The following is a 27,109-nucleotide window of genomic DNA, read 5'->3' as shown; positions in this document are numbered from 1 at the left end:
GACCTTGTTAACAACTTTTTGCCTAGGCAGGGCTGGTTTTGAACAAGTAACACTATTGAGGGGGAAATCATAACTTTACATATAAACAGGGCTGTCCCCATCCATATGCAAAGTATGCAGCTATGTAGGACACCAGGAAATTTGGGGCACCAAATTTCCTGATGCCCTGCACAGCTACGTGCTGCTCCAGCCCCTGCCCTGCCTCTTCCCCATGGTCCCCACCCCAGCTCTGCCCCAGCCTCTTCTCTTCCCACCCCTGCTCTGCCCCAGCCTTGCCCCCATGCCCCTGAGGACCGCAACAGGGTTGGGTCTTCACTCCCCAGCATTGGGAAGTGCTTCAACCTAGCCTCAGCCGGCCACCAGTGAGTGCAGGGGTGATGGTTACTCCCAGACCCCCAAGCCAATCCCCTCCGCCGCAGAGGCCTGGGGCCCCCCACACACCCCAACGAGGGGGCTGCGTAGGGCCCCAGAATACCTATGAATGGCCCTGCATATGATGTTGCTATATACATTTCACCATTATATTATTGATCAGAGAGTTATTAGTTTTCAAATATTGCCTCACAAGGCATATTTTGTACAAAGATTTAATAGAACAATGTGTAGGGTGTGAATACAGGGTGCTTTTGGTCACAAATATCACCATGTCTAATTCTGCCTTCAGAATCACATGTGGGAACAGTATTGCAGCCTTTTTGCTTTAGAAGTGTCAGAGTTTCAGAGCTGTTTCAGTGTGCAGTGTGGGTTCCCTGATGTGAGGGGTGCATTACTGTGTTTCTGGTGAATACAGCTACTGCACAACATTTGGTTTAGCAAAATAAATGGCTTTACTTTAAAATTGCTAAGTGCTTTACTGCAGATTCTGTAGTACCCATTAATTTTAGGTAAAGCTGACAACTTTTTCAGTCTCACACTATATGTATCATTATATATTCATGACACTAAGAAAAGGACCCAATCTTATGTTTGGATACAGGGCTAGAGCTTCCTTTCACTTATTATAACTGAAAGAGATTGTGGGGAGAAATTCCTTTTTTTCTAAATTTGCTAATGTTGTGCATTAGACGGCACTTTTGTAATGTCATTTTCACCTGTATGCTCTGTTACAGAATCAGTTGTCCCTGTTTATGTGGGCCTTCCACGCAGCAACAGGTTAGAGGAAAACATTTTTTTTTTTAATTTAAATGTAAACCAGTAACAACTGTCAGGGATAACCAGGGACAGAGAAGTAATTGAAACTACTTTTAACTCTCTCTTTTTTTAAAACAACTAGATTTCCAGTTGACAGTATCCATTTAACTATAAGACATCTAAAGAGGAATTCTGACTGAAACACCCAAAGTTCAGGGAGTTTGGATCTGGGGAATTACTTGAGGCCACCTCTAAAGAAAAACATAAATAACTGCCGAAGCTGCCACCTTTACAATTTGGTGTCAATGTCAATAAAGAGAAGCAATGCAACTCAGCATTGGAATGAACTGTTAAATTAACCACACATATAAAATCCTGAAAGTACTGAGGCAACTTATATGACAGCATTGACTGTCTCCTGTCTTTCTCATATATTCAAATTCTGAAGTCAGCTGTTAGTGTTTTGAGCTACTTTGGCAGACAGGACTTCCTGGGAAGTACCAGTAAAATGGTTTCTCTTCCTCAGTGTTGGCAACAACATTCACAATCACCACATGAAACTACAAAAACAGTGATGGTGATTTCTAAAAATTGTTTTAAAAACTCATTTCTCAGGCCAGGTCTACACTACGAACTTACATTGGTATAATTATGTTGCTCAGGATGTGAAAAATCCATGCCCCTGAGCAACACAATTACTCCAATCTAACCTCCAGTGCAGACAGTGCTGTGTCGATGGGTGGTCTTCTCCAGTCAGCATAGCTACTTCCTCTCTCAGAGGTGGATTAACTACTCTGACAGGGGAAGCTCTCCCATCAGCACAGTAACGTCTGAAGCGATGCAGCAGTGCAGCTGCACCAATGCAGATTTTTAAATGTAGATCTGCCCTAATTCAATAAATATAAATGTAGCTATCTAAATTCACTTTGGCTGAATCAATGACATTTTTATTTTAAAGGCAACCTGACCTTGTTTTCTTTTTCATTACAAATGGTTAGTGCCCTACCAATTTCACTGCCATGAAAAATGTGTCATGGACAGTGAAATAAGCCCATCCCCATGAAATATGATCTCCTCTTACTGGTGGCAGTGCCCCAGCCAAGAGGCTTCTAGCTGCAAGTCTCTGCTGGGCTGGGGAGGGAGAGGACTTATCCTTTCCTTGCATGGCAGCTGGGGGGTGTGGAGATTAGACCTATGTCCAAGGGCCTCCCCCTGCTGCAGGAAGCTCCCTGCCCACCACTGGAGGTTCCTGCAGTTGGAAGAGATTGGTGGAGGGGAGTCCGATCTCCCCCTCCTGCTCAGAGTGCCCCAGCCAGGGGGCTCCTAACTGCTTGTCTCTGCTGGGCTGGGGAGGGACAGAACTTGTCCTTCCCTTGCATGACAGCTCTGGGAGGGGCAAGATCAGACCAATTTCTGGGTACCTTTTGGGTTGGGATGCCCATGGTTACAACACTATGAAATTTCAGATGTAAACAGATGAAAATGTGAAATTGACCAATTTTAAAACCCTCTGGCCATGAAAGTGATCAAAATGGACCATGAATTTGGTAGCATTTGATACCACAACGTTAATGGAACTTGGATTTGATCCTTAAGCTGCTGAGCAGCTTCTGTGAGTTAATAAGCATCCCCAGCTCCAAACACGGGCTTAGCACCTTGCAGGAGTGGTCCTCAAGTGTGTAGATCTACAGCTTATAAATAATTTAATTTTAAAACAAAAGAGAAACTAATTTCTTCCTTTCCTTATCTGCCAAGGCCAAAGATCAGGATTCAGTGTTCCCTGAAAGGGTGAATCACAGCAAAAACAACAGAGCATTTAGGGCCTGATTCCGCATTCCTTATAAAGTCAAAACTCTCACTGACATAAGTGGGAACTTTACCTGGGTATAGACTGCAGGTTCAAGCCTAAAATTATATATTTAAAATACTTTCTTCAAGAAAACAGTTCTCAGTATATGGCACCCACAAGTTTACAGCTTACATGTGTTGTTGGGTGCAGAGTTCCAGTCTATGAGCCAGATTCTGTTTCAATTAACTTTAGTGGAAATGTTCTCATTGGCTTCAGTGGTAGTTGGATTGGGCACTCGGTGCTTGATATGCTAGAACAGCAACACGTTTTCCCTAATTTTATCCTCCATGGACCAAATTCTGCATTGACTTATACCCTGCAATCCTACAGAAGCTGATGTTGACTCTGTGTGTGTAAGAACAAATAATAATGAGTTGAGTCTTTGTATTCCATGTGAGTGAATTTTTACAGCAGATTTTGAAACCCCTGAAAACAGAGGGAACAGTGGAAATATTATTGAAACAGTACCACAGCCAATATAATAGCACTGTAGAATGGCTAGAATGCTGACCTTTTTAAGTACCTACTCCTTGTACAAACTATCTGTGCATGGGAAACTGTGGATTGGTTTCACAGGAGAATTTAGGTCTGATTTATAACATGCACATGGTTCAATGAGTCTGGGCTATTACCCTTCAATAAGAATAAATACTTGATGCTATTGCAACCTATCACTTCCACAATCCTGGCACACAAACATCAATATGATGCCAACAAATTCACAAAAACAAAAACACGTGATAAAATGCCTACTTGGACACTTAATGACCATCATGTGCCTTTTAAAACTCTTAAACTGATTCAAAATCACAGTGCTGGCCAACAAAATGGCCCCAAAGCATTCACAACATTCTGAGTTGCCATGTGCAGGAAATAGGGTCGACAATAGGTAGTAGTATAAGGCATAATAATTGTACTGATGATAATATTTTAAAATTCTATAGCACCTTTTATTTTAGGATTTCCAGGTGCTGTACAGACAGAAATTAATTAAGCTTCAGAACTCCTTTCTGAGTTAGGAACTATTATACTAATTTTACAAACAAGTAAAATGAATTACAGAGTGGTCATGACATGCCCCAAATCACATAACCCGGTAGTAAAGCAACACAAAGTAAAGCAAATCAGGATTAATGTCATCCAGTTGCTGGACAACACTTCCTTCCAAAAGGAGGAATAAATCCTGTATTTGTAAAGGTTAGGCACACCTAAAAGGAGACATGTTTGTCTTGGAGAGATGGGGTAGCAGCTAATGGAACATACCAAAAGGCAACACTCTTTAAAACAGCCCAGTTAGCTGAGCACAGGTTTACACTACTACTGAAGTCGATCTAACTTGCATCGCTCAGGGGTATGAAAAAGGCATCGCCTCAGTGGCACAAGTTACAGCAACTTAAGCGCTGTCCACATTGGCGCTATGTTGGCAGGAGAGTGTCTCCCACCTACATAACTTCCACCTCTTGTGGAGGTGGAGTAATTATGCCAATGGGTGAGCACTCTCCCAGCAGCTTTGAGTGGCTTCACCAGACATGCTACAGCGGTGCAACTTCTAGTGTAGACCTGCCCTAAATCACATAGTGCCATAAATTGTAAGTAGCCTTAAAGTAGATTTATTGCAAATTGTGCATGACATTTTAAATTTATCTATTTCCATCATGAGAGACATACTTAAAACTCCAAAATAGTGCTTTGTAGAGGGCATATATCTTTGTATCTTAGTTGAATTAAAGAGTAGTGAATCTCTGGCCTGGAGGAGTAGGAAAAGTAAAAGAAAAATGGCTCTTGGATTTAGAGATAATGGGAGGGAATAGAACAAGAAAGAAAACCTCTGGGCTAGAGATGCCTTATCTCAAAAACAGGGTATTAAAAAGGCAAAAGCAAATGTGTCCCACTAACGAGATGAAAATCTGAATTCCACACAAAAGCATGAGGTTACAAACACAGTAGAAGTGCTACAATTTACAAATGTAAATTCAGCAGTAGCCCACTGAATTCCACACCTTCTCCCATTGGGGAACACTTTTCACATAGCAACCACTCCACATCTGACCTCTCAATCCTCATCCTGAAAGGAAACGTGCAGAACACCTTCAACAGATGAGCCTGGGAACCTAAATTCATAACTCCACCGGACAGTAACAGAGATTTAACAGCGATATTGGTTTTATGGCCCTTTGCAACAACTTACAACACATGCTGCCCACTGACCCTCCATTGTCCTACAATGATACAAGTATGAATTACTTCATTTTATGTGGCCTCCTACAATATTTGTGAACCCTTTATGACTAATCTGTCCAACCTTGTATTTAGCTTGGACATTCTAGTTTCCTTCTCCAAACCTGAAGAAGAGCTTGTGAAACTCAAAAGCTTGTCCCTTCCACCAACAGAAGTTCGTCCAATAAAAGATATTACTTCATCTACCTTGTCTCTCACACTTCATAAATGTCATGTGAAAAGCACAGCTTTGCAGGAGACATAAAAGCTAAACAGAGGTGTGTATTTGACAACAAATGGGCTTTTCTCCTAATCTCCAATCACAAGTTAGTTTTCCATGACCTGTCCTGGTATGAATAAACCTGAACAAATGACTATGCTTGGACTGTCATTATCTCATAATAAATCATTACACCATATCCCAGGAAAGTCTCCATGTTTGCCTTGGTTTTGGCTACTATGTATAGTTCACATTCAGATTTACTTAGGACATTGCTGCAGCAGAAATTTATCACATCAACAGCAGATATGATATAAATACCACCAGTACCTGGGAGAATTAGAGTTGATTATGTTGAACTTAAGATCTTAATTAGTTTTATCATTAACATTTTTTCCTCTACCAGGGCAAAACATGACCACGTTTTTCAATTTTGCCATATTTAACACTGACTTGATAAGAGACATTTAAATTATAGAGAAAATCTTTAAACTAGAAAAGCCAACAAAATTGTGTGTACAAACTTGTTTCTCAGATTTCGAGGAACATGACCCTTCAAATTCACCACAGATTCACAGATGTGAAAAGCCAGAAAAGCCATTATGATGATCTAATCTGACGTATGGCATAGAATTTTACTCAGTAATTCCTGCATCAAGCCCAGTTTTCATGGTTAAATGTCCATAACTCTCTTTCCTTCTCATAGGAAATATGGTGTGCACAATCCAGATAACAAGGGCACAAAACTAAATCAGAATACCTGAGTTTCCTTCCTGGCTTTGTCATTGATACATTCAGTGACCGGGGGCAAGACACTTAACTTCTGTGTGTTTCCTATATGTAAAGTAGAGAAAACTAACCCATCTTTTTAAAAGCATTTTGATGTTGATAGATAAAAAAAAGAGATGGATTATTAATTATTATCATAAGGAATATTTTATAAATTAACAAGTACACCAAGAAAAAGGGAAAGGAAAACAAACATACCGTCCTGTGAACACTGGTACTACATAGTCAATGGCTTTATTTTCTTTTTCCTCAGAGAATAAACTCTGTTTTGCCCTCTTTGCTTTGGGACTCAACTTATAGGATCGATCTTCTATCATTATATTGGAATCTTTTAGTCTGAAATAAAAGCCACATTATTAGACTCACAAAGAAAATTGAGAAGCTGTTGAAAAAAACATTCAGAAAACTAGAAGAAATACTAGACATTTTATAATAATTTAAGCTCTTGTAAGCTTTCTTAGCAAACAGTTATGATGTTTCAGTTACCAACTTTTCAAAATGCATTTTATCTCACTGTTCATTAAAGGTGCCAAAGCGATGGGCCTTGAAATTAAATCCCTCTATGTACGGAGAATGTCCAGCATACCTAGTAGCAATGCACATTTCACCACTCCTGTAAGCTGGGCCTGTCATAAACAGATAGCTAAGAGTTAATGTCTCTTTCACCTATAAAGGGTTAACAAACAGTGACCTGCAAACACCTGACCAGAGGACCAATCAGGAGACAAGATACTTTCAAATCTCGTGGATGGAAGCCTTTGTTTGTGGGTTTTGGGTTTGGCTTTGTTCTCTCTGGGTCCTGGACGGGACTAGAGGTGCAACCAGGTTTCTGCCAATCTCCCTGCTAGTCTCTTATCTATTCAGAATTGTGAGTAAGAAAAAAGGTGGTTATAGTCTTTTAATTTGTTTCTTATTTGCATATGTGTACTTGCTGGAAGTAGCTTAAATTGTGTTTCTGCTGGAGAAAGTTTCTTTCTATTGTTTATAAGTTGAAAGACCCTGTTATTGTTTACCATCTAAAGTGCAGAGATAAACCTTTTACTTTTTTCTTTCTTTTTTATTAAAAGTTTTGCTTTTAAGACCTATTGATTTTTCTCTCCTAATTAAGGCTCAAAGAAATTGAGTCTGTATATACCAGGGAATTGGTGGGAAGCAAGGAGGGAAAGGTAAATTTGTATTGCCTCTGGGTGAGGGGGAGAGAGAAACTTGATCTCTTTGTGTTGTGTTTCAAGGAATTGATTCACGGTATCTCCTAGTGTTCCCAGGGCGGGAAGGAGCTGGGAGGAAGAAGGGAGGGGGAAGGGAATGGTTTATTTCCCTTTGTTGTGAGACTCAAGGAATTTGGGTCTTGGGGCCCCCTGGGAAGTTTTTGAGGAGACCAGAGTCTATCTGGCACTCTACTCTAAGTCCTGATTGGTGGCAGCCTATCAGATCTAAGCTGGTAATTAAGCTTAGGGGAATTCATGCTAGTACCCATATCCTGGATGCTAAGGTTCAGATTTGGGAATTATACTTGACAGGGCCTTCTAGAGTTTCTATACCCCTGTCCATGGCTAGTCAGCAGAGCCTGTCAATCAAGACAGGCAGGTTCCAATTCATGTAAATTGTAATGAGATTTTTTGTGATGTGGATACCTATCTACTAGATCCTAGACTAGGACTACCTCACCTGCTACCAGGGGCCATTGAACATCTAACAATTCCTAAAGAATTCTAATCCTCTGGAATCGATTTAAACTAGTGAACTATAAGTGAAAAGCTCTGTATTCTGCAACCAGCCATGAAGTTATCTAGTTCCCCTAGCTGGAATAATTTTTGATAAGCAAAACACTTCAGTGTGCTAATGTTTTTTAAACTATATGTATGCAAACTATATGGCAACATGAATTTCAGTGACTGATGAGACCCTGTACTACTACTATACCATGCTACCCCACTACCAAATAAAGAAATAAAGCAAGCACAATGAATTAATATGTCATTTAATGAAGGAAAAGTAGAGAAGGGGAGAAACAGAGGAAAAGGGAATGCCACAATTGCCGAATCCATAGATTCCCCTCAACCTTGGACAAGTTTCTGAATACAATCAGAATACATTTAAGGCATGCGTAGTTGTACTGTATTTTGGTTTATTTTTAAAAGTGTCATAATTTAGTTTAAAAATGGAATACCAAATGCCTTCCTCTTTCCAAAAGCATAGGTCCTCCTTACTGATATTTTCAGTATTACACAATACAACAATGTATTACAAATGAACAATAACTTATTATTAGCCATTTTTTCCTCATATTCATAATATGCTCCAAAGGTATAAGTCCCAAATAAGCATCAGCCTTTTCTAAATCCTTGGCTTGTCTACCCACTTGCAAATAGAACATGCCACAAGAAATCCAAGGATATCCGGTTTTCAGACTGTATGTCGCCAAGATCCATGTTAACATCAGCTATAAATGGCAGCCTGAAAGGACTTGACCTTAGTTATCAGTCACATCTTAAATCCAGGTATTTGGTATTGGAACCTTTGGATGAAAATGCAAGATGATCTCCAAATCTATACTGTTAGTGTTAATACATGAAATATTCAGGCATCTATGGGTTTCTGTAGTCTGTAGGCTGAAATCTGAGTCTAGAAGGTAACATACTTTAGAGAGACCAGTCAGGGCTGGTGCAACCATTTAGGGGACCTAGGCGGTCGCCTAGGGTGCTGGGATTTGAGGGGCGCCATTTTCTTCAGCAGTGACCGCAGCGGCTGGATCTTTGGCTGCCCCAGTTGCTGCTGGCATTTAGGTGGAGGGAGCTGGGGCAGGGGAGCGCTGGGAGAGCCGCCTGCAGCAAGGAAGGGAGGGGTGGCACGCAGAGGAACTCCCCGCCTCAGCTCACCCCTGCCCCACCTACTCCCCGAGCACACCATGGCTGTTTCACTTCTCCTGCCTCCCAGGCTCATGGCACCTAAGCTGATTGGTGCTGCAAGCCTGGGAGGCGGGAGAAGTGAAGCAGCAACGGCGTGCTCGGGGTGCTCGTGCGCGGAGCAGGGGTGAGCTGGGGCGGAGGGGTGCCTCAGGGCGGAGGGTGGAGAGCTGCTGCGAGGGGGGCGCCTTAGGGCAGAGTGAGAGAGCTGCCGCGGGGGCGTCACTTCAGGATGGGGGAGCGGGGGGAGGGCGCAAGGTGGAAGTTTCGCCTAGGGCGCAAAACATCCTTGCACCAGCCCTGATGCCAGTACCATAATTTGTATTCCAAGAAGGAACTTCCTGATATTCCAAAATATGTGCTAAATCCCACCCTCACTTGCAATAGTAATTAAGGAAGAAAAAAATTACGGGCTCCCACAAACTTGGAACAAGCAGCATTGTTCCAGGTTTGGTTGTCAGGCAGAATCTCTCCAAAGTGCTCAAGAAAGTGCAAGCAGAGATGTACATCTTCAGGGCAAAGACTAGCATGTCCGCTGCTACAAACTGCACACATTGACCAACAAATGGTGGTCATGTCAATTGTTTCTGCTTGGAGTTCTAGCAAATGGTATCTCACAATACATTGCTCCTGGCCACTCTGTGAAATCTTAGAAAGGATGATACCTATATGATAAACTATGAATTACTCCTCATATCTACAGTTGTGTCTAAATGGATAGATATATACCACACAAAAATCTATTAAAAGAACATTATTAAGGTTGCAAAGGCAAGCACTCAAAAGTTAGAAAATGCCAGAATTAAGATTGTCGCTCTGAAACATTGATTTGCTCCCTTGCGTGTCTCCATTATAAGACAGTCTTTAATTACATAATCACATGTTTGGGCAACCTGAATAATAGGCAGTGCTATGAGCTCTGCCTATAATGTAGCAGATATCCATATGCAAAATAGAACTGGCTGCATCTTTGACCATTGCATTTATACTCCATTCACTACTGCACTATGTCTGGACTTCTCCTAATGTTTCTCCCATATTCATACACACAAAACGGATTTATTGGATGAAATCACCCTCTGCAGCAGAAAAGCCCAAAGAAGAGGGCTACGAGTGGGGAGGAAAATTCCGTTCATAGAATTTTCCCAATACCTCTCAGATCAGAGACATTTAGGGGATGGTTTCTGCTCCACTAGCCCCCATGCCCTGTGGCAATATGGCTCCTTCAGGAGCTGTAGTGGCATTGGCTGGATTTGCTTGCACTGTTCAGCTGCAGCCACAGAGCAAATCCATTAGAAACTCCAAGCTTTATAACCTTCTGCACCAAAATCCAGGCATAAACAGAGAGCCTGACCAACAATCTAGACAAAGCAACACAGAGCATGAGAGATAGTGAAACAAGATATGCAGTAGTATAATGTTAGATAATGTACTCATCTTTAGGATTTGTGGATGATTAATATGAGCATTGCAGCCAACCACAAATGCACTGTGACAAGTCATCAAACAAGTGGTAAAAATATTACATCAAACCCAAAGCATGTTAGTTACTGTTCATAAATGAGCTCTACTCAAAAGGAAAACTACGTTTTTTACCCACCAAAAAGTCTTATTCATGTATTATTTTAAAATGGTACAAAACTAGCATCTTGAATTTGAACCCCTTCAAATTTCCTAGGGTTCAGATTTGAAAACCTGCACCTGAACCTGCCTTTTGATTCCTGGTTGTTTCCAAATCTAGAGAGACCAATTTTGAATTCTCATTTAGATTTAACTGAAACATAAGGGAACATCTGTTTTCTTTAGATGTCAGGCCCAAAGTGATGGAAATCTAAGTTCACTCAATTTTTCAGCACCATTAAATCCAACTCAGGCCTTTTCCACCCTTGATTCTTCCTGAAGCACAAACCCAGAACTGTAGTGTGATGGGGAGTCGGCCCAACACTGGCCTGTAAGGGGTTAATAGAGTCCTAGGGAGGCTTTGCAGGAGGCAGCCAGTTAGAGAGGGGCTGAAAGGAACAGCCATTCAGGGCCTGGTAGACTCATATAAGAAGAGCTGCAGGGCAGGGCCGTCACTTACTCCCTGGAGCTTAAGGACGGAGGACTGGGTGTCTGGCAGGCAGAAAGAAGCTAGCACCCTGGACAGAGCAGTGCTGCTAGCAGGAACTGGGCGAGCTAGAGAGAGCTCCTGGCTGGCTGCTGGGATTTGCAGGCTGAGTCCCTGAGGTAAGGGCAAAGAGGGTGCTGGAGTAACAGGGAAGTGGCCAGACCAGTGGCTGCAGTTGCCACTGGGGAAATGGTGGGACGGTTGGACTGCAGCACTTACCCTTGGAATGGGGGAGCACACATTGTGACATGGCCGGAGTGCTGTGTCATGAAGAGGATACCGCAGTCTTTGGAGTGACGTGGGTCCAGGACCAGGTGACAGCAGGCAATGCACCATCTGGAGAGGGCATACTAGCCTGCAGAGCTAATCCCCAAGATGGACAGCAGGAGGCACCGGCATGGTGAGTGGAGCCCTGTCACACCTAACCTAAACCTAACCTTGATTCAGAACTGAACCTCACTTCCTTGGCTCATATCTAGTTCTAGTCAATTCTTTTCTCAAACCAGGCTGTGCACCAGACTAGAAGCCAGACTCTATACTCACACAAGGAATTTGGGAAGGGGAGCATAAAGAACCCCCTCACTTCCCTGTGCAGGTTATTCACATCACATGTCACAATGCTGTTGGGAGAACAAGCACCAAGGGGCTGTTACTCCTCTTCCCATAAAGTGGGTGGGAATGGCCCTTGGTGGAGCCTTGGTGTGGAAGGGAAAGTAAAGTAACACAAATATAGGTATAAAAAGGCTCACAGAAGGCTTTAGAGCTATAGTAAAAATACAGGGCCCATTAATCTATGGTTCAAAGCACTTTGCCGAATGGAGTACAGTGATTGTCAGATAGGCAGAAAAGAAAACAACAAATGAAGAATGAATACAATCAAATTATATTTAAAAAGGGTAAAAATTACCTGTATTTGAGACTACCACTGTCCTTCCCTTTGCTTTACCTGTGATTTCTTTTTCCAAGTATCTTTCCAAGCGTGCCTTTAAATATTTGCAGCTGAATATCCCCTCTTTTATTTTCTCTACAACTGGTATTACTGAAAAGGTCAGTTCCATTCCTGCAGGTCCCTCAGGTACTGCAGATTCATGTTGGGAATTCCATTACAATGTGCAGTCCTGGCCAGCAGGAATGGACCTGAGATTTTCATTGAGAGCCATTGCACATGATAAAAATATCACACATACCCCTGCCCTGCCTTAAATTTCCCACTCACTGCCTTTAACTAAATCGACTGAGCTGAATCTCTCGTGACAGCTACCTCCTACAGTCTCTTTTGCGACAGCATTCAGTATAGTGGTAGCTGTGCCAGTCCCAAGATATTAGACACAAGATGGGTGAGGAATATCTTTCACCGGTTAGTCCAATATCTCACCCATCTTGTCTCCCTTTTGCGACAGAAAGCTGTGATTATTCCCTGTATCCTTTTGACCAGACTATGGTCTGCCCCTGTGAGAGTAAGAAAAGTGCTGGAGCTGTCACCTTTCTTGTGCCCGCTGTCTAAGGGCCAGCTACAGTTGCAGCCCCTGTGCTCTCCAGAGTGCAGAAACTGCCCCCTGATGAAGTGTTTCTTGTGGCAGATAAGAGACACCACTCTATTATAGAGCATACCAATGGGATTCCTTAGTCCAGCTACTGGACCCACACTGACCCTATAATTCTTCCTGGCTTTTGTTATTCACAGACTAACTACTTTAACAATCTGCACTTCCTAAACCCTGCCCTGGAGTAAACAGTCAGAGAAAGACTGAGGCTATGTCTTCACTACCGGCCGTATCGGTGGGTAGCAATCGATTTCTCAGGGACTGATATATCACGTCTCATCTAGAGACTCATGGACTCCCCCTGAGGGTCGAAATGACAGTCTGGACCTATACATTGAATGCTTCCGCCAACGTGCACAGGCAGAAATTGTGGAAAAACAACATCGCTTGCCTCATAACCTAAGTCATGCAGAACGCAATGCCATCCACAGCCTCAGAAACCACCCTGACATTATCATCAAAGAGGCTGATAAAGGAGGCGCTGTTGTCATCATGAACAGGTTTGACTACCAAAAGGAGGCTGCCAGACAACTCTCCAACACCAAATTCTACAGGCCACTTCCCTCAGATCCCACTGAGGAATATACTAAGAAACTGCAACATCTACTCAGGACACTCCCTACACTAACACTGGAACAAATCAACATACCCTTAGAGCCCTGACCAGGGTTATTCTGTCTACTACCCAAGATCCATAAACCTGGAAATCCTGGATGTCCCATCATCTCGGGCATTGGCACTTTCACTGAAGGACTGTCTGGATATGTGGACTCTCTACTCAGACCCTATGCCATCAGCACTCCCAGCTATCTCCGTGACACCACTGATTTCCTGAGGAAACTACAATGCATTGGTGACCTTCCAGAAAACACCATCCTAGCCGCTATGGACGTAGAGGCTCTCTACACGAACATCCCACACACAGATGGAATACAAGCTGTCAGGAACAGTATCCCTGATGATGCCACAGCACAACTGGCTGCTGAGCTCTGTGCCTTTATCCTCACACACAAATATTTCAAATTTGATGACAATTCATATCTCCAGATCAGTGGCACTGCTATGGGCACCCGCATGGCCCCACAATATGCCAATATTTTTATGGGCGACCTGGAACAACGCTTCCTCAGCTCTCGTCCACTCACGCCCCTTCTCTACCTACACTATATTGATGACATCTTCATCATCTGGACCCATGGGAAGGAGACTCTGGAAAATTCCACCATGATTTCAACAGCTTCCACCCCACCATCAACCTCAGCCTGGACCAATCTACACGGGAGGTCCACTTCCTGGACACCACGGTGCAAATAAGTGATGGTCACATTAACACCACCTTATACCGAAAACCTACCGACCGCTATGCCTACCTTCATGCCTCCAGCTTCCATCCCGGGCACATCACACGATCCATTGTCTACAGCCAAGCACTGAGGTACAATCGCATCTGTTCTAACCCCTCAGACAGAGACCAACACCTACAAAATCTCCACCAAACATTCTCAAAACTACAATACCCACACAAGGAAATAAGGAAACAGATCAACAGAGCCAGACGTGTACCCAGAAGAAAGACAAACCCAAGAAAGAAACCAACAGGACTCCACTGGCCATCACATACAGTCCCCAGCTAAAACCCCTCCAACGCATCATCAGGGATCTACAACCCATCCTGGACAACGATCCCACACTTTCACAGGCCTTGGGTGGCAGGCCAGTCCTCGCCCACAGGCAACATGCCAACCTGAAACATATTCTCACCAGTAACTGCACACCGCACCATAGTAACTCTAGCTCAGGAACCAATCCATGCAACAAACCTCGATGCCAACTCTGCCCACATATCTACACCAGCGACACCATCACAGGACCTAACCAGATCAGCCATACCATCACCGGTTCATTCACCTGCACCTCCACCAATGTAATATATGCCATCATATGCCAGCAATGCCCCTCTGCTATGTACATCGGCCAAACTGGACAGTCGCTACGGAAAAGGATAAATGGACACAAATCAGATATTAGGAATGGCAATATACAAAAACCTGTGGGAGGACACTTCAACCTCCCTGGCCACACTATAGCAGACCTTAAGGTGGCCATCCTGCAGCAAAAAAAACTTCAGGACCAGACTTCAAAGAGAAACTGCTGAGCTTCAATTCATCTGCAAATTTGACACCATCAGCTCAGGATTAAACAAAGAATGTGAATGGCTTGCCAACTACAAAACCAGTTTCTCCTCCCTTGGTTTTCCTCACACCTCAACTGCTAGAACAGGGCCTCATCCTCCCTGATTGAACTTACCTCATTATCTCTAGCTTGCCTACATACATATATCTGCCCCTGGACATTTCCACTACATGCATCTGACGAAGTGGGTATTCACCCACGAAAGCTCATGCTCCAAAACATCTGTTAGTCTATAAGGTGCCACAGGATTCTTTGCTGATTTTACAGATCCAGACTAACATGGCTACCCCTCTGATACTTAATGCATATTAGCTACTCAACTCTGCACTGATCCTAGTTTCATTACTTTGCTCTTGACGTTTATTTGTTGTTGACAGAAGCATTAATTGCACATACTGAAGAAAATACCCTGTTTTTCTCTTTGTTTGGTTTGTCTCAGTCATGTCCCCATGATCATTATTTTTCTGCAAATAAGTGAATGCGTTTCAAGCTCAAGCCTTGCCAAATATTTTGTATTTTCTCTTTACGGAAACCTCTGACCCATGCTGTGGTGAATAACAAGTCTACAGCACAACTTCCTTGGCACTGGATTATTAGCTGCTGTCAGTGAACAATATGGTGTCATCCATGAAAAATACACTGAAAAACCACTGAAATCTTGCACACAAATTTGAACGATTAAGCCTTCAATGTAAGAAAATAATTGGAATTAGTCTAGCTCTGCCATTGTACAGACATGAGGGGCAGAGCTGGTGGCGATGCCTATCGGTAAAGTTGCCTAACACTTTCCATTCTAAACCTTGGATTTAGTTGTTTATAATTTGGACAAACTGTAACCATTAAGGCTGAAATTCTCCATGGTTGGTCTCTGCCTGAGGCTGAATATCTTTGAATAGTTTCACTGAAAATGATTCAACCATTTCCAAAAACAATGCTAGCAAACAACAGGCAGTTTTGCCACTGTTAATTTTTTCCTCTTCGTTTCTTCAAAGAGCTCTAGCACATCCATGCTTTGGATCAGGGAAACGTAATCTGGTGGTGTTTGAAGCCTCTCCAGGGTGTCAGAAAGATGACTTTTTTTTGGTCCCCCTGAAAATCTACCCAGATTTGACTGAGTTAAAAGTGTAACAGATTGTGCTGTATGTGGTCAGGCGTAGGGGCGGAGACAAGAGTTCAGCTAACCAGTTACAGCTAGATCCAGGGTGGGCAGAGTATAGGAAATGAAGGTCAGCATTGGAGGGACAGAAGCCAAATGCCAGTGCTGAAGGGTAAACCAGAGTCATAAGCCAGAGGCGGAGCCAGTGATCAGTATTGGAAACAGAAGCCAAATGCCAAAACCAAAAGGAAACCAGAGTCATAAATCAAAGGCAGAGCCAGGGATCAAAGCTGTAAGTCTGAAGGGAGCAGGAACTGGAAGCAGGCTGGAGCAGGGACTGAAAACAAGGGCAAGCACAGCTGTGGGCATGGTACTTAGAGAGCAGCCACTGAGCCACTGTGGGGTGAGGATCGGGGCAGGCTTATAAGCAGGACTACCAGTCCTACAGTCAGTCAGGTACTGTGACCATTCTGTCAGTTCCAAGGCATTAGACCAGTGATCCCCAACCTTTTCATCTGGCGGGCGCCAGAAGAAGGACCGTGGCGGTGGTGGAGCACCTGCCAAAATGCTGCTAAATTTCAGCGGCGTTTCGGTGGCGATGCCTCTCGATGATGTCACTTACTACCGACAAGTGACGTCATAGAGAGGTGTCGCTGCTGAATTTCTGCTGTGTTTCGGTGGCGACGCCTTGACGTCACTTACCGCTGACAAGTGACATCATTGAGAGGCGTCGCCACCGAAACACTGCAGAAATTCAGCGGCATTTCGGCGGATGCTCCATCACTGGCCAGGATGCAGGCGAATTTAGATGCCCCTGCGGGCACCATCGCACCCACAGGCACTGCGTTGGGGACCCCTGCATTAGAACATATAATGGCTTCAGAGGTCCCAAGTTCACCGACAACCAGGGTCTGTCAGCATTACAAGTAGGGGCTTGGAGCTATTGCATGAGGCTCTACTGCATGACCTAAAAGCCACATGACTCTTAGCCAAGGCTGTAGTTGATATCCTGGGTGGGCCTAGTCAAAATACATGGATTCTGGAACAGGTGCATTGTTGAGGGTGGGAAGGCCTGGGTTTTGTCAGGGCTCACGGGGTTGGGCCATATTCATGGTGCTGCTCAGAAAGGCAGTTGTCAGTTCTGATACATAGGTTGATCAGGTTGTGAGACAGGATGGCAGCTCAGCCCACATCAGTGCATCCTTTGTATCATCGTTTGGCCCAATCTGAAATGGATGACTCTGTGAACACCACTAATGAGACTGTGCAGCAAGGTGATGGAATTTGGCAGCGTATTGGTGGCTGATTGACACCCTTGTTGTAGTGCTTGTGGCACAGCTTCAGCAGTTTGGTGTGGTGAGGGTCACTGAAGAGAACCAACATGGCCTGAATTAACTGCTTCAACTGACCCATGAGGGGTATATACCGTTTCAAGTTGGGAGGCCCAGACCAAGGTTTCCCCAGTGAGCAGACTAATAATGAGCCCTACTCAGGCCTGCTTTGTGCGGAACAACTGAGGGTGTAACAAGAAGAGGAACCTGAATTGATTTAAGAAACCTCAGAATTGATTTAAGAAACCTCAGAACTGACTACAATTACCACTAAACTTGTCTGGGAGTGGGGCCTTTGGCTCCTGGTGGGCGAGAGCCAAGGTTGATAGTGAAGTCTCCTGGGCTTGTAGGGCCTCATTCTGCACCTGCAAGTTCTGTACGGGCTCCCACCAGTTCCGCCAGGGAAAAACTGGCCTGAGTGGGATCCATGCCGGCAATGTGGGTCCTTAGCCTTTGTATTGGGGCTGCTCAAACTATAGCTGACTGGGCCATGGCTGGTCAGGCTTAGTGGTGGAAGCAAGAGTTCAGCCTACCAGTTAGAGCTGGGTTCAGGATGGGCAGAGTCCAGGAAACAGGCCAAGAGTCAGTACTGAAGGGACAGAAGCCAAATGCCCAACCTGGGTAACTCAGAGTTGGAGCCAGCATTCAGTACTGGAGAGGTAGAAGCCAAATGTTAGAACTGGAGGTTCAACCAGAGTGGTAAGTCATGCAGAGCTGGGGATTGAAGCCAGAAGTCTGAAGCCAGAAGGGAGCAGGGACTAGAACAAGGGCAAGCACAGCTGCAGGCATGATATGCATTAAACAGCTGCTGATCTGCTGTCAGGGCCAGGATTATAAGCAGGGCTTTTAAACCAGCAGCCAGTCAGGGGCTGTGGCCACTCTGTCAGTTCCCAGGCAGTGTGGATTGGCTCATGGCTCTCTAGCACTGAAGTTAGTCAGGGAGCAGGCCAGCAGTTGGTCCTAGCTGATCTGGTCTCTGACAATAAGCCTCCAAAAATTGTCATTTCTCCATACTCAGCAAAGCTTGGTAGAAGCATGCTGCTAAAACTGACAAGCATTCCATTTACACTGAGCATGATACAGCCCTACAAAACTCTCTACAGTATATGCCAAATGCACGGAGAATGCTTTCTGCACCACTGAGCCTCCTACACTAGTTTTCAGCCTGTGGTCAGTGGACCTCTGGGGGTCTGCAGTCTAGGTCTAAGATTTCCAAAGGGGTCCACATCTCCATTTGAAATTTGTTAGGGGTCAGCAAATGAAAAAAGGTTGAAAACCACTGTCCTACACGACAGGCATCTGGGGATCAAGTCAAATGCTGTGCAATCCACTCTGCATCTCAGCATGCCTTTCCTGACATATCTCCCACACAAAGTGAGGGATGCAGTAGCATAGACTGTCTCTCAAGGAATCCTTAGCTGCCCCTGTAGTAATGCTTTCTGAACATGAGAACATAATGGCCATCCGGGGTCAGACCAGTGGTCTATGTGGCCCAGGATCTTTGTCTTTCAATAATGGCCAGTGCCAGGTGCTTCAGAGGGAATGAACAGACCAGGGCAATTATCAAGTGATCCATCCCCTGTCATCCAGTCCCAGCTTCTGGCAGTCAGAGATTTAGGGACCCTCCCAGCGCCTTGGTTGCATTCTTGATCATCTTTTCTAAGGGCCATTGATGAACCTATCCTCCATGAACATATCTAATTCTTTTTAACCGAGTTATACTTTTGGCCTTCACAACCTCCCCTGGCAATGAGTTCCAGAAGTTGACAGTGTGCTGTGTGAAGAAGTACTTCCTTATATTTGTTTTAAACCTGCTGCCCATTAATTTCATTGGGTGACCCTTGGTTCTTGTGTTATGCGAAGGGGTAAATAACACTTCACTTACTCACCTTCTTGACACCATTCATGATTTTCCAGACCTCTCTCATAGTCCTATGTTAGTCATCTCTTTTCTAAGATGAACAATCCTAATCTTTTTAATTTCTCCTTACGTGGAAGCTGTTTCATAACCCTAATCATTTTCATTGCCCTTCTCTGTACCTTTTCCAATATGGCTACTTTGTGCCACTGAGGCAGTGTAAGGAAGCCACAGGAGGGGTGAGAATCTGGTCCTATGAGTATGGCCAGCAGTGCAAGTACACTGGTACACTCGAGTACACCATACCAGCAAGTTATTTATACCCAGTACAGCGGGAAAGACACAGGAGGAGTTGGCAGCCCCACGTGGCTATACTACCCCCAGCCCCACCCCCCAGCCCTGTCCTCCCCTGGGGCTGCTGCTGTACTGATGGAGCTGGAGGAGAGGCAGTTCTGTGAAAGGGCAGGAGAGAGCTGCTGACATTCTGCTCCTTTTCCCTGCTTCCTCTCTCTGCGGGGAAATGAGCAGAACCCCCAGCCCTGACCCCTCTGCCCTGTCCTCCAGTGAGGCCGCTGCTGTACAGAGGAAGATGCAGCTCTGTGGAAAGACAGGGGTGAGGCTGCGGGTTCTGCTCTTTTCCCAGCAGGGAGGGGCAGCAAGGAAAAGGAGCAGGATGCCGGCAGCTCCTCCGACAGCTGTACCGCACCCAGCCCTATCATCTGGCTGGACTGCTGCTGTAGTACGAGGATGGAGATCCAGCTCCATGGAAGGGCAGGGCGTGGGGCTGAGGGTTATGCTCATAGACTCATAGACTCTAGGATTGGAAGGGACCTCGAGAGGTCATCGAGTCCAGTCCCCTGCCCTCATGGCAGGACCAAATACTGTCTAGACCATCCCTAATAGATATTTATCTAACCTACTCTTAAATATCTCCAGAGATGGAGATTCCACAACTTCCCTAGGCAATCTATTCCAGTGTTTAACTACTCTGACAGTTAGGAACTTTTTTCTAATGTCCAACCTAAATCTCCCTTGCTGTAGTTTAAGTCCATTGCTTCTTGTTCTTTCATTGGAGGTTAAGGTGAACAAGTTTTCTCCCTCCTCCTGATGACACCCTTTTAGATACCTGAAAACTGCTATCATGTCCCCTCTCAGTCTTCTCTTTTCCAAACTAAACAAACCCAATTCTTTCAGCCTTCCTTCATAGGTCATGTTCTCAAGACCTTTAATCATTCTTGTTGCTCTTCTCTGGACCCTCTCCAATTTCTCCACATCTTTCTTGAAATGCGGTGCCCAGAACTGGACACAATACTCCAGTTGAGATCTAACCAGTGCAGAGTAAAGTGGAAGAATGACTTCTCGTGTCTTGTTTACAACACACCTGTTAATGCATCCCAGAATCACGTTTGCTTTTTTTGCAACAGTATCACACTGTTGACTCATATTAAGCTTGTGGTCTACTATGACCCCTAGATCTCTTTCTGCCATACTCCTTCCTAGACAGTCTCTTCCCATTCTGTATGTGTGAAACTGATTGTTCCTTCCTAAGTGGATCACTTTGCATTTATCTTTATTGAACTTCATCCTGTTTACCTCAGACCATTTCTCCAATTTGTCCTTTCCCTGCTGTGGTTCCTGGGAGAGCCCAAAAGGAGCAGGGCACCAGCAACTCCTCTCTGGCACAGCTGTACGCTTCCAGCCCTGCCCCCCGGCAGGGCTGCTGTACAGACGGAGGAGCTGCAGCTGTGTGGAAGGGGAGGGACTGAGGGTGGTACAGCCATGCTGGAGGAGCTGCCAGCATGGGGCTGCCCAGTGGCCCCATGTTCTGCTCCTTTTCCAAAGTCTCTGGTGCAGCAGGAGGAAGACAGACCCCCCCCCCCACTCTCCCATAGGTAAGGTGGGATGGATCATGGAGAGAGGATGGGGATAGCCTGGGGGCTCCAGGCTGGGGTTGGGGTGGGGAGGAGTCACATGGATGGTCACATGGGTAGGTCACACGCCTCCCCTTAGCTAGTGCCCCGAGCTGTACCAGCAAGAAATGGATTTTACTTGCACCCTGAGTATGACAGAGCCTAAAGGATCCAGTTTGGATAAAATAAGAACTGATGTGAGCATAATTTCATAAGAACATAAGAATGGCCACACTGAGTCAGACAGATGGTCCATCTAACCCAATATCCTTTCTTCTGACAGTGGCAAGTGTTGGACGCTTCAGAGGGAATGAACAGAACAGGGCAATTATCCGCTGTCAGCCAGTCCCCACTTCTGGCAGTGAGAGTCTTAAGGACATGGGGTTGTGTCCCTGACCATCTTGGCTAATAGTCATTGATGGACCTATCCTCCATAAATTTAGCTCAAAATTCAAATGGCATATTTTTTCCCAAGATAGGCTTAAGCTAGACAATTAAAATCTAGATTTGTATTTAGAATCCAGTGTCATGCATCATCCCGTTATAAGAACGGGGGTTATTTAAAAATTTCTGATCTAGATCTATATTTGGGTTTGGATTTGAGGGTTAGACTAGCTTTTAAAAGCTGTTGGCAAATGGTTTAAAATAGAGCAGCTTGGAAGCCATCATAATATATATGACTTAAAATAAAAATGAAATCTATTTACTCATATGAAAAATTAATAACTGGAAACGTATTAAGGTTATGTTTCGGTAAGAAAATTGTTTAATGCATTAGGCCAAATTCATTATCTCTGGTGTAACTCTATTGACCTGAGTGTAGAATTCACCACTGATATCAGAAGAGTTTCACCAAGCATGAATTTGGCCTAACAGATCAAATTCTCCTATCAAGTACACTGGTGACTTTAATGAGTTTACGCTGATGTAATTGAGAATAGATGTTTTCTGCTATGACTTGATGATCATTTCTTTTATTGCTAACTGCAGTACCAATCTTGCTTTAATACTACCCTAGCTGCTTTTATTATCACTGAGATTCCTGAGGCCAGGAAATATAGCACATTCCACTAATCTAATTGTTTAGACAATGTTTTATTATATTATTTCAGTGTCAATTATGATATGCTCTTCTTGCACCTGACAAAAACTTAATGTTGTTTCTGCTTTGAAAATACCAAGCTTTTCAACCAATTTACAGTGTGACAATTTGAACATTAATACGAACTGTGCATATAATGAAAAACACAGTCATTGCATCTAAGAAGAGCTATTTAGTTGTCTATGTTCTTCTTATAGAGGGGCCATCACCACAGTACTTCCAACAAGTGGACTAAATTTCTCCCACCTCCCCAGACCTAACTGAAAGCAGTAAGTATGGAAAATATATTAACATTACTGATTACAGTGCCTGCTCCTGTTGACGTCAATAGGAGTGTTGACACTGATCTAAGGGGGGCAGGTTCAGCAAACAAGTTTTCCCCATCATTGCCCCAAAAATATGACTGTGTTTTGTCCTACCCATGACTGTAGGCTTCAGATCCAAGACTGTAGGCAGCAGACCTCTTACTGAGGGATTCTGATCCAAGACTGTAGGCAGCAGACCTCCTACTGTGAGCTGCAGATTCATGATCATAGGCTGAAGACATCTTACTAAGGGATTCTGATCCAAGACTGTGGGCAGCAGACCTCCTACTGTGAGCTGCAGATTCATGATCATAGGCTGCAGATCCATGATTGTAGGCTGCTGCAGACTCATGACTGTAGGCTGCTGCAGACCCATGGCGGTAGGCGGCAGATCCACGAGTGTAGGCTGTAGACCCATGACTGTAGACAGCTGATTTACGCTTCTCCTCCTTTTGGTACTGGCTCAGAGTGGATTGCAGCTCTTTGTGGCGGTATGCACGGTCATAGTGTTCGTGATGTTTCTGGTAGAAAGGTAAAGCCATCATGGTGCCTCCTAACTCACTGTCCACTGCACTTTTCTGCCTGGAAATGCTAAGGTGTGCACCGTCTGAAAAATAGATTAAACTGATGAAAACTCAAATCCGGGAAACCTCTGAATTAACAAATAACATAAAACCTAAAACTTTTCCTTATGTCAAATCAATCCACTTAGGACAATCTTCATACAATTTTCATAGAGTTCAGGAAACTCACATTTCATTCATAGGGTTCAGAAATCCTGTTCTGATCTGGAGTCAACCAAGCAATCCCCAGGACTAAATCAAATTATGAAAAAAGGATAAAGTTTTAATGTTCCTATGCCCACTGATACAACTTAGCCAAAGTCTCACAGCTACATTGTCCTGATAACAAAACTGATAATTTCAGTGGCAAAGTCAACAGCATTGTATTCTTTCAAAAGTTCTCAACTGTCACTAAATATCTGGGTGAAAACCTGTCCCACTGAGGTCAATAACAGTGTTGCTATTGACTTCACTGGGGCCAGAATTTCACCTCCATTTTTATTTTTACTTTCAAAATGTGGCACTGGGGAGACACCTGCCTAGTGTCCTCTTTGATGAAAACTGATGCAAACAAATCACTTAGTTTCTCTCCAATTTCCTTATTTTTCTTGACTGCTCTTTTTATCTCTGGAAATCTAGTGATCCCACTAACTCTTGTGCAGGATCCCCATTTCTAATATACCTTAAAAGTTTTTTCATTCATTTTTATGTCTTTGGCAATTTGCTCTTTATAGTTCCTCTTAACCTTCCTAATTTCATCATACATTTTTCCAGTTATAGTTTATCTTCTGTTATGGGTCTCTGAGGTATCAAAAGAAGAGGTGTTAGAACCAAAATGATCATTTAAATTGCAAGTATATAGCAGCATTGTGGAATATTCATTCAAGAGTTTTTAACTATCATTAAAAAAATAAACTGCTATAATCAAAGGGCTGGAGGGTAGCCAATATTGTACTTATCTTTTAAAAAGATGCAACTTGTGATCCTGTAAATGATAGACCAAAGAGCTGGCCAGTACAAGGTAAACAGGTAACCAAAAAATGAAGGACAGAGTTATTAAATAGCTAGATGAGCATGATAGGATAGGGACAAACCAGATGGTTTCTGTAAAGGAAAATCACACCTCTCTAATCTGTTAGAATTTCATGAAGGACCCAATGAGTTATGGTAGTGCATAAAAGAAAACCAGAAGGTATATTTTATTTGGACTTTCAAAAAATATTTGAAGTCTCTCATAAGAGGCAATTAAATAATTAGTTATGGGGTGGGAGATTAACTTCTATCTTGAAGTTGGAACTTGTTATAAGAAAAAAAATAAAGACTAGGAATAAACTCATTTTCAACAAGAAGTAGGTTTATATGTGCAAACCAGGGGTTCTGACAACAAAAATTACTGCACAGCTCCTGGAGGGGGTATCAAAGCCTGAACTCACCTGAGCCCCATCGTCTTGGAGGCGGGGAGGGAGCCCACAAAGCCCAAGCCCCACTGGCCCAGGCTGGCGAGGCCAAAGCCCAAGACCAAGGGCTTCAATCCTAGGCAACAAGGCCTGTAACTTGAGCCCCATAACCTGAGCTGAAGCCCTTGGGTTCAGACTCTGGCTCCAGGTGGTTGGGCTCTGGTTTTGGCTTTGGCCCCAGGCCTCAGCAAGTCTAATGCCAACCCTGGTGACCCCATTAAAATGGGGTCACGACCCACTTTGAGAACTGCTGGTGTAAACTATATGTCATCTTATTCATATAGCACTAATCACTGTAGTCTAAGTCTTATTCTTTTCTTCTGCTACATCTTCATCACCTTCATTCCCCCACAAAAAGATAGGGATATGGCTTGCCAGCCAGAGTGAATCCATGTCCAGAGAAGACAGGCTAGTGCAAAGAGATGAGTCTTGCTCTATACATTAAAAGGAAGCAAGACACTCTGATTTCTTGTCGTAGAGAATGCTACAGCTGATCCCCATTCATCTTCACCAGCTTTGTCTCCAGCACCAGCAAGCTTCACTCTGGACACTAGCAGTTGCATTGTTCCTGTTACTTATGCTATGCCCTCATCTTGAATATTTCAGCATTGAGTTCTCATCAACCAATCTCAAAAAGAATATGAAATAAACAGAAAAGGTCCAGAGCAAGGCAATTAAAATGATTAGAGGACTAGACAGACTTCCTTAGGAGGAGAGATTAAAAAGAATAGAACTGATTAATTTAGAGAACAAGACAAAGTAAGAGGAGGCATGATGGAAGAGTATAAAATACTGCATAAAATGCACAGTAGAGAGAAGTTAAATCAGGCATTCCTATGTACATTTTTAGAAGATAAAAACAAGAGAACAGTCTGTGAATTTAAAGTCAGCATATTTAACATTTTTAAAAGGAAATAATGTTTTCTGCAATACTTAATTAACTTATGAACCTCATTGCCACAAGAAATCACTGTAGCAAAGAGTTCAGTACGATTCTTAGAAAGATTATACATTTATACAGCTACGAATATGCACTAACTAGTTACACTAACTAGGATACAAACTAACATGAGATATCAAACCTCATGGTGCAGGACATAAGCCAACTGCTAACTGCCTGATATTAGCTAGAAACTAATGTTAGGCATGTTATTGCATAATTGTCCATTAGAAAGGTTTTACACTTTCCTCTGAGACTCTGGTAATGACCACTGGTAGGAACAGGTTACCGTACAAGAGGAACCATTAATCTGATCTGATATGGCAATTCCTATGTTCCTTTGAAAACCCACAAGAAAATCTGGGACCCTTGTAAGGAATTTATCACTGCATCCTGTCCCCATTGAAATCAATGGGAGTGTTGTCTTTGGCTTCAGTGGAGTAGGATTGAGTCCTATGTCTTTATTCTTATAACATGCTCAGTACATCCTGACAGTACCCAGCTATGTGTGAGGGTAGCATTTCCCCTTGGAATTTGTATATGCTTTTGTGACTGCAGAGCCTAGCCTAGACATGGGTGGCCAATGGTCTATATCATAGGTACCCACAAGTACAGCTTTTGGGTCCATATATTCTGTACTTATTTGTACAATATAAACATACTATAGAAATATTTTATTTGTAACCTATCCATTGAGCTAGTAGCAAGTATGACTAGTTTATGCTTTTAAAATCTACTCAAAATCCCTTTAAAAATATATTGCAATAGAAAAACAAAAATGTTGAGAGAGGAAAAAATATCAGATTTTCCTCTGAGCTTAGTCAGTGTCACTTCATCTGCTTCAGAATTCACCATAAATCCCATACAATTAGAAAATATTTAGAAAATTATTTACACTTTCTTTCATTCAAGATGAATTTATACAACAAAAGTCACCTGTACTTCTGATAACTCATGCATTGTTTGAAAAGTCCCACAGCTATCTGTTCAGATAGCTGAGCTGGTAATAACTGAGCCCCTGTACTGATTGGTTTTGTCTCTGTAGCTACGCTTTCAGATTTCTCCAACCTGTTACCACAACTCCCTCAACTAACTACTGAGCTCAAAAGATTAAAGCGAGCTACTATCAATCCAGTGTACAGATTCAAAATAAAGAGAGCTTACAAGTTAGAAATATTTCCTGTCTAAATGGAACACTTACCAGTTGCCAAATGAACAATAACGAATATAAAAGTCCTGAAGTGGATGAATGATAGAGACCAAAATCCAGCAAAACTGAATCCAGCAAAGAGGTGTCAGGACCGGGGCTAAGAACTGGACTCCGAGGTCCAGAACAAAAATAATGCCTGTAGTCAGTGGAATGTCAGAGCCACAGTTCAGACCTTTTATGGCCAGGAAGGCTGATAAATATAGCAGCAAAGAGGGAGAGAGATAGAGACAGATACAGGGAGCTATCTCTATGCAAACACATGATGACTGTAGCTTCAAGCTACGAGTTCTCTCTTTTAAGTATCCTCGCTAAATTCAACACAAAATCTGTATCTCAGTTCAGAATCATTTCTATATATTTTTGTCACTGAAAAGCAATCAG

At 43.4% G+C, this 27,109-nt stretch overlaps 1 protein-coding gene across 3 annotated transcripts in view; it reads right to left on the bottom strand.

Moving 5' to 3' along the window:
• MYOM1 (myomesin 1) overlaps positions 1–26,855 on the bottom strand; it is a 110,396-nt gene extending 83,541 nt beyond the window's left edge. For 2 of the 3 annotated variants that reach the window (XM_030552836.1, XM_030552838.1), the window contains exons 1-3: positions 26,720–26,855; positions 22,673–23,165; positions 6,405–6,542 (exon numbers count right to left, since the gene is read on the bottom strand). In XM_030552836.1, the coding sequence (XP_030408696.1) occupies positions 6,405–6,542; positions 22,673–23,103 (569 nt within the window). In that variant the 5' untranslated portion in view covers positions 23,104–23,165; positions 26,720–26,855. The remainder of the gene's footprint in view (positions 1–6,404; positions 6,543–22,672; positions 23,166–26,719) is intronic. The other variant, XM_030552837.1, reaches the window with a different exon arrangement.
• Positions 26,856–27,109: the final 254 nt, after the last annotated feature.

Source organism: Gopherus evgoodei, chromosome 2 (assembly GCF_007399415.2).
Source record: "Gopherus evgoodei ecotype Sinaloan lineage chromosome 2, rGopEvg1_v1.p, whole genome shotgun sequence".
Lineage (NCBI taxonomy): Eukaryota > Metazoa > Chordata > Testudines > Testudinidae > Gopherus > Gopherus evgoodei.
This window is presented reverse-complemented; position numbering and strand designations above follow the sequence as displayed.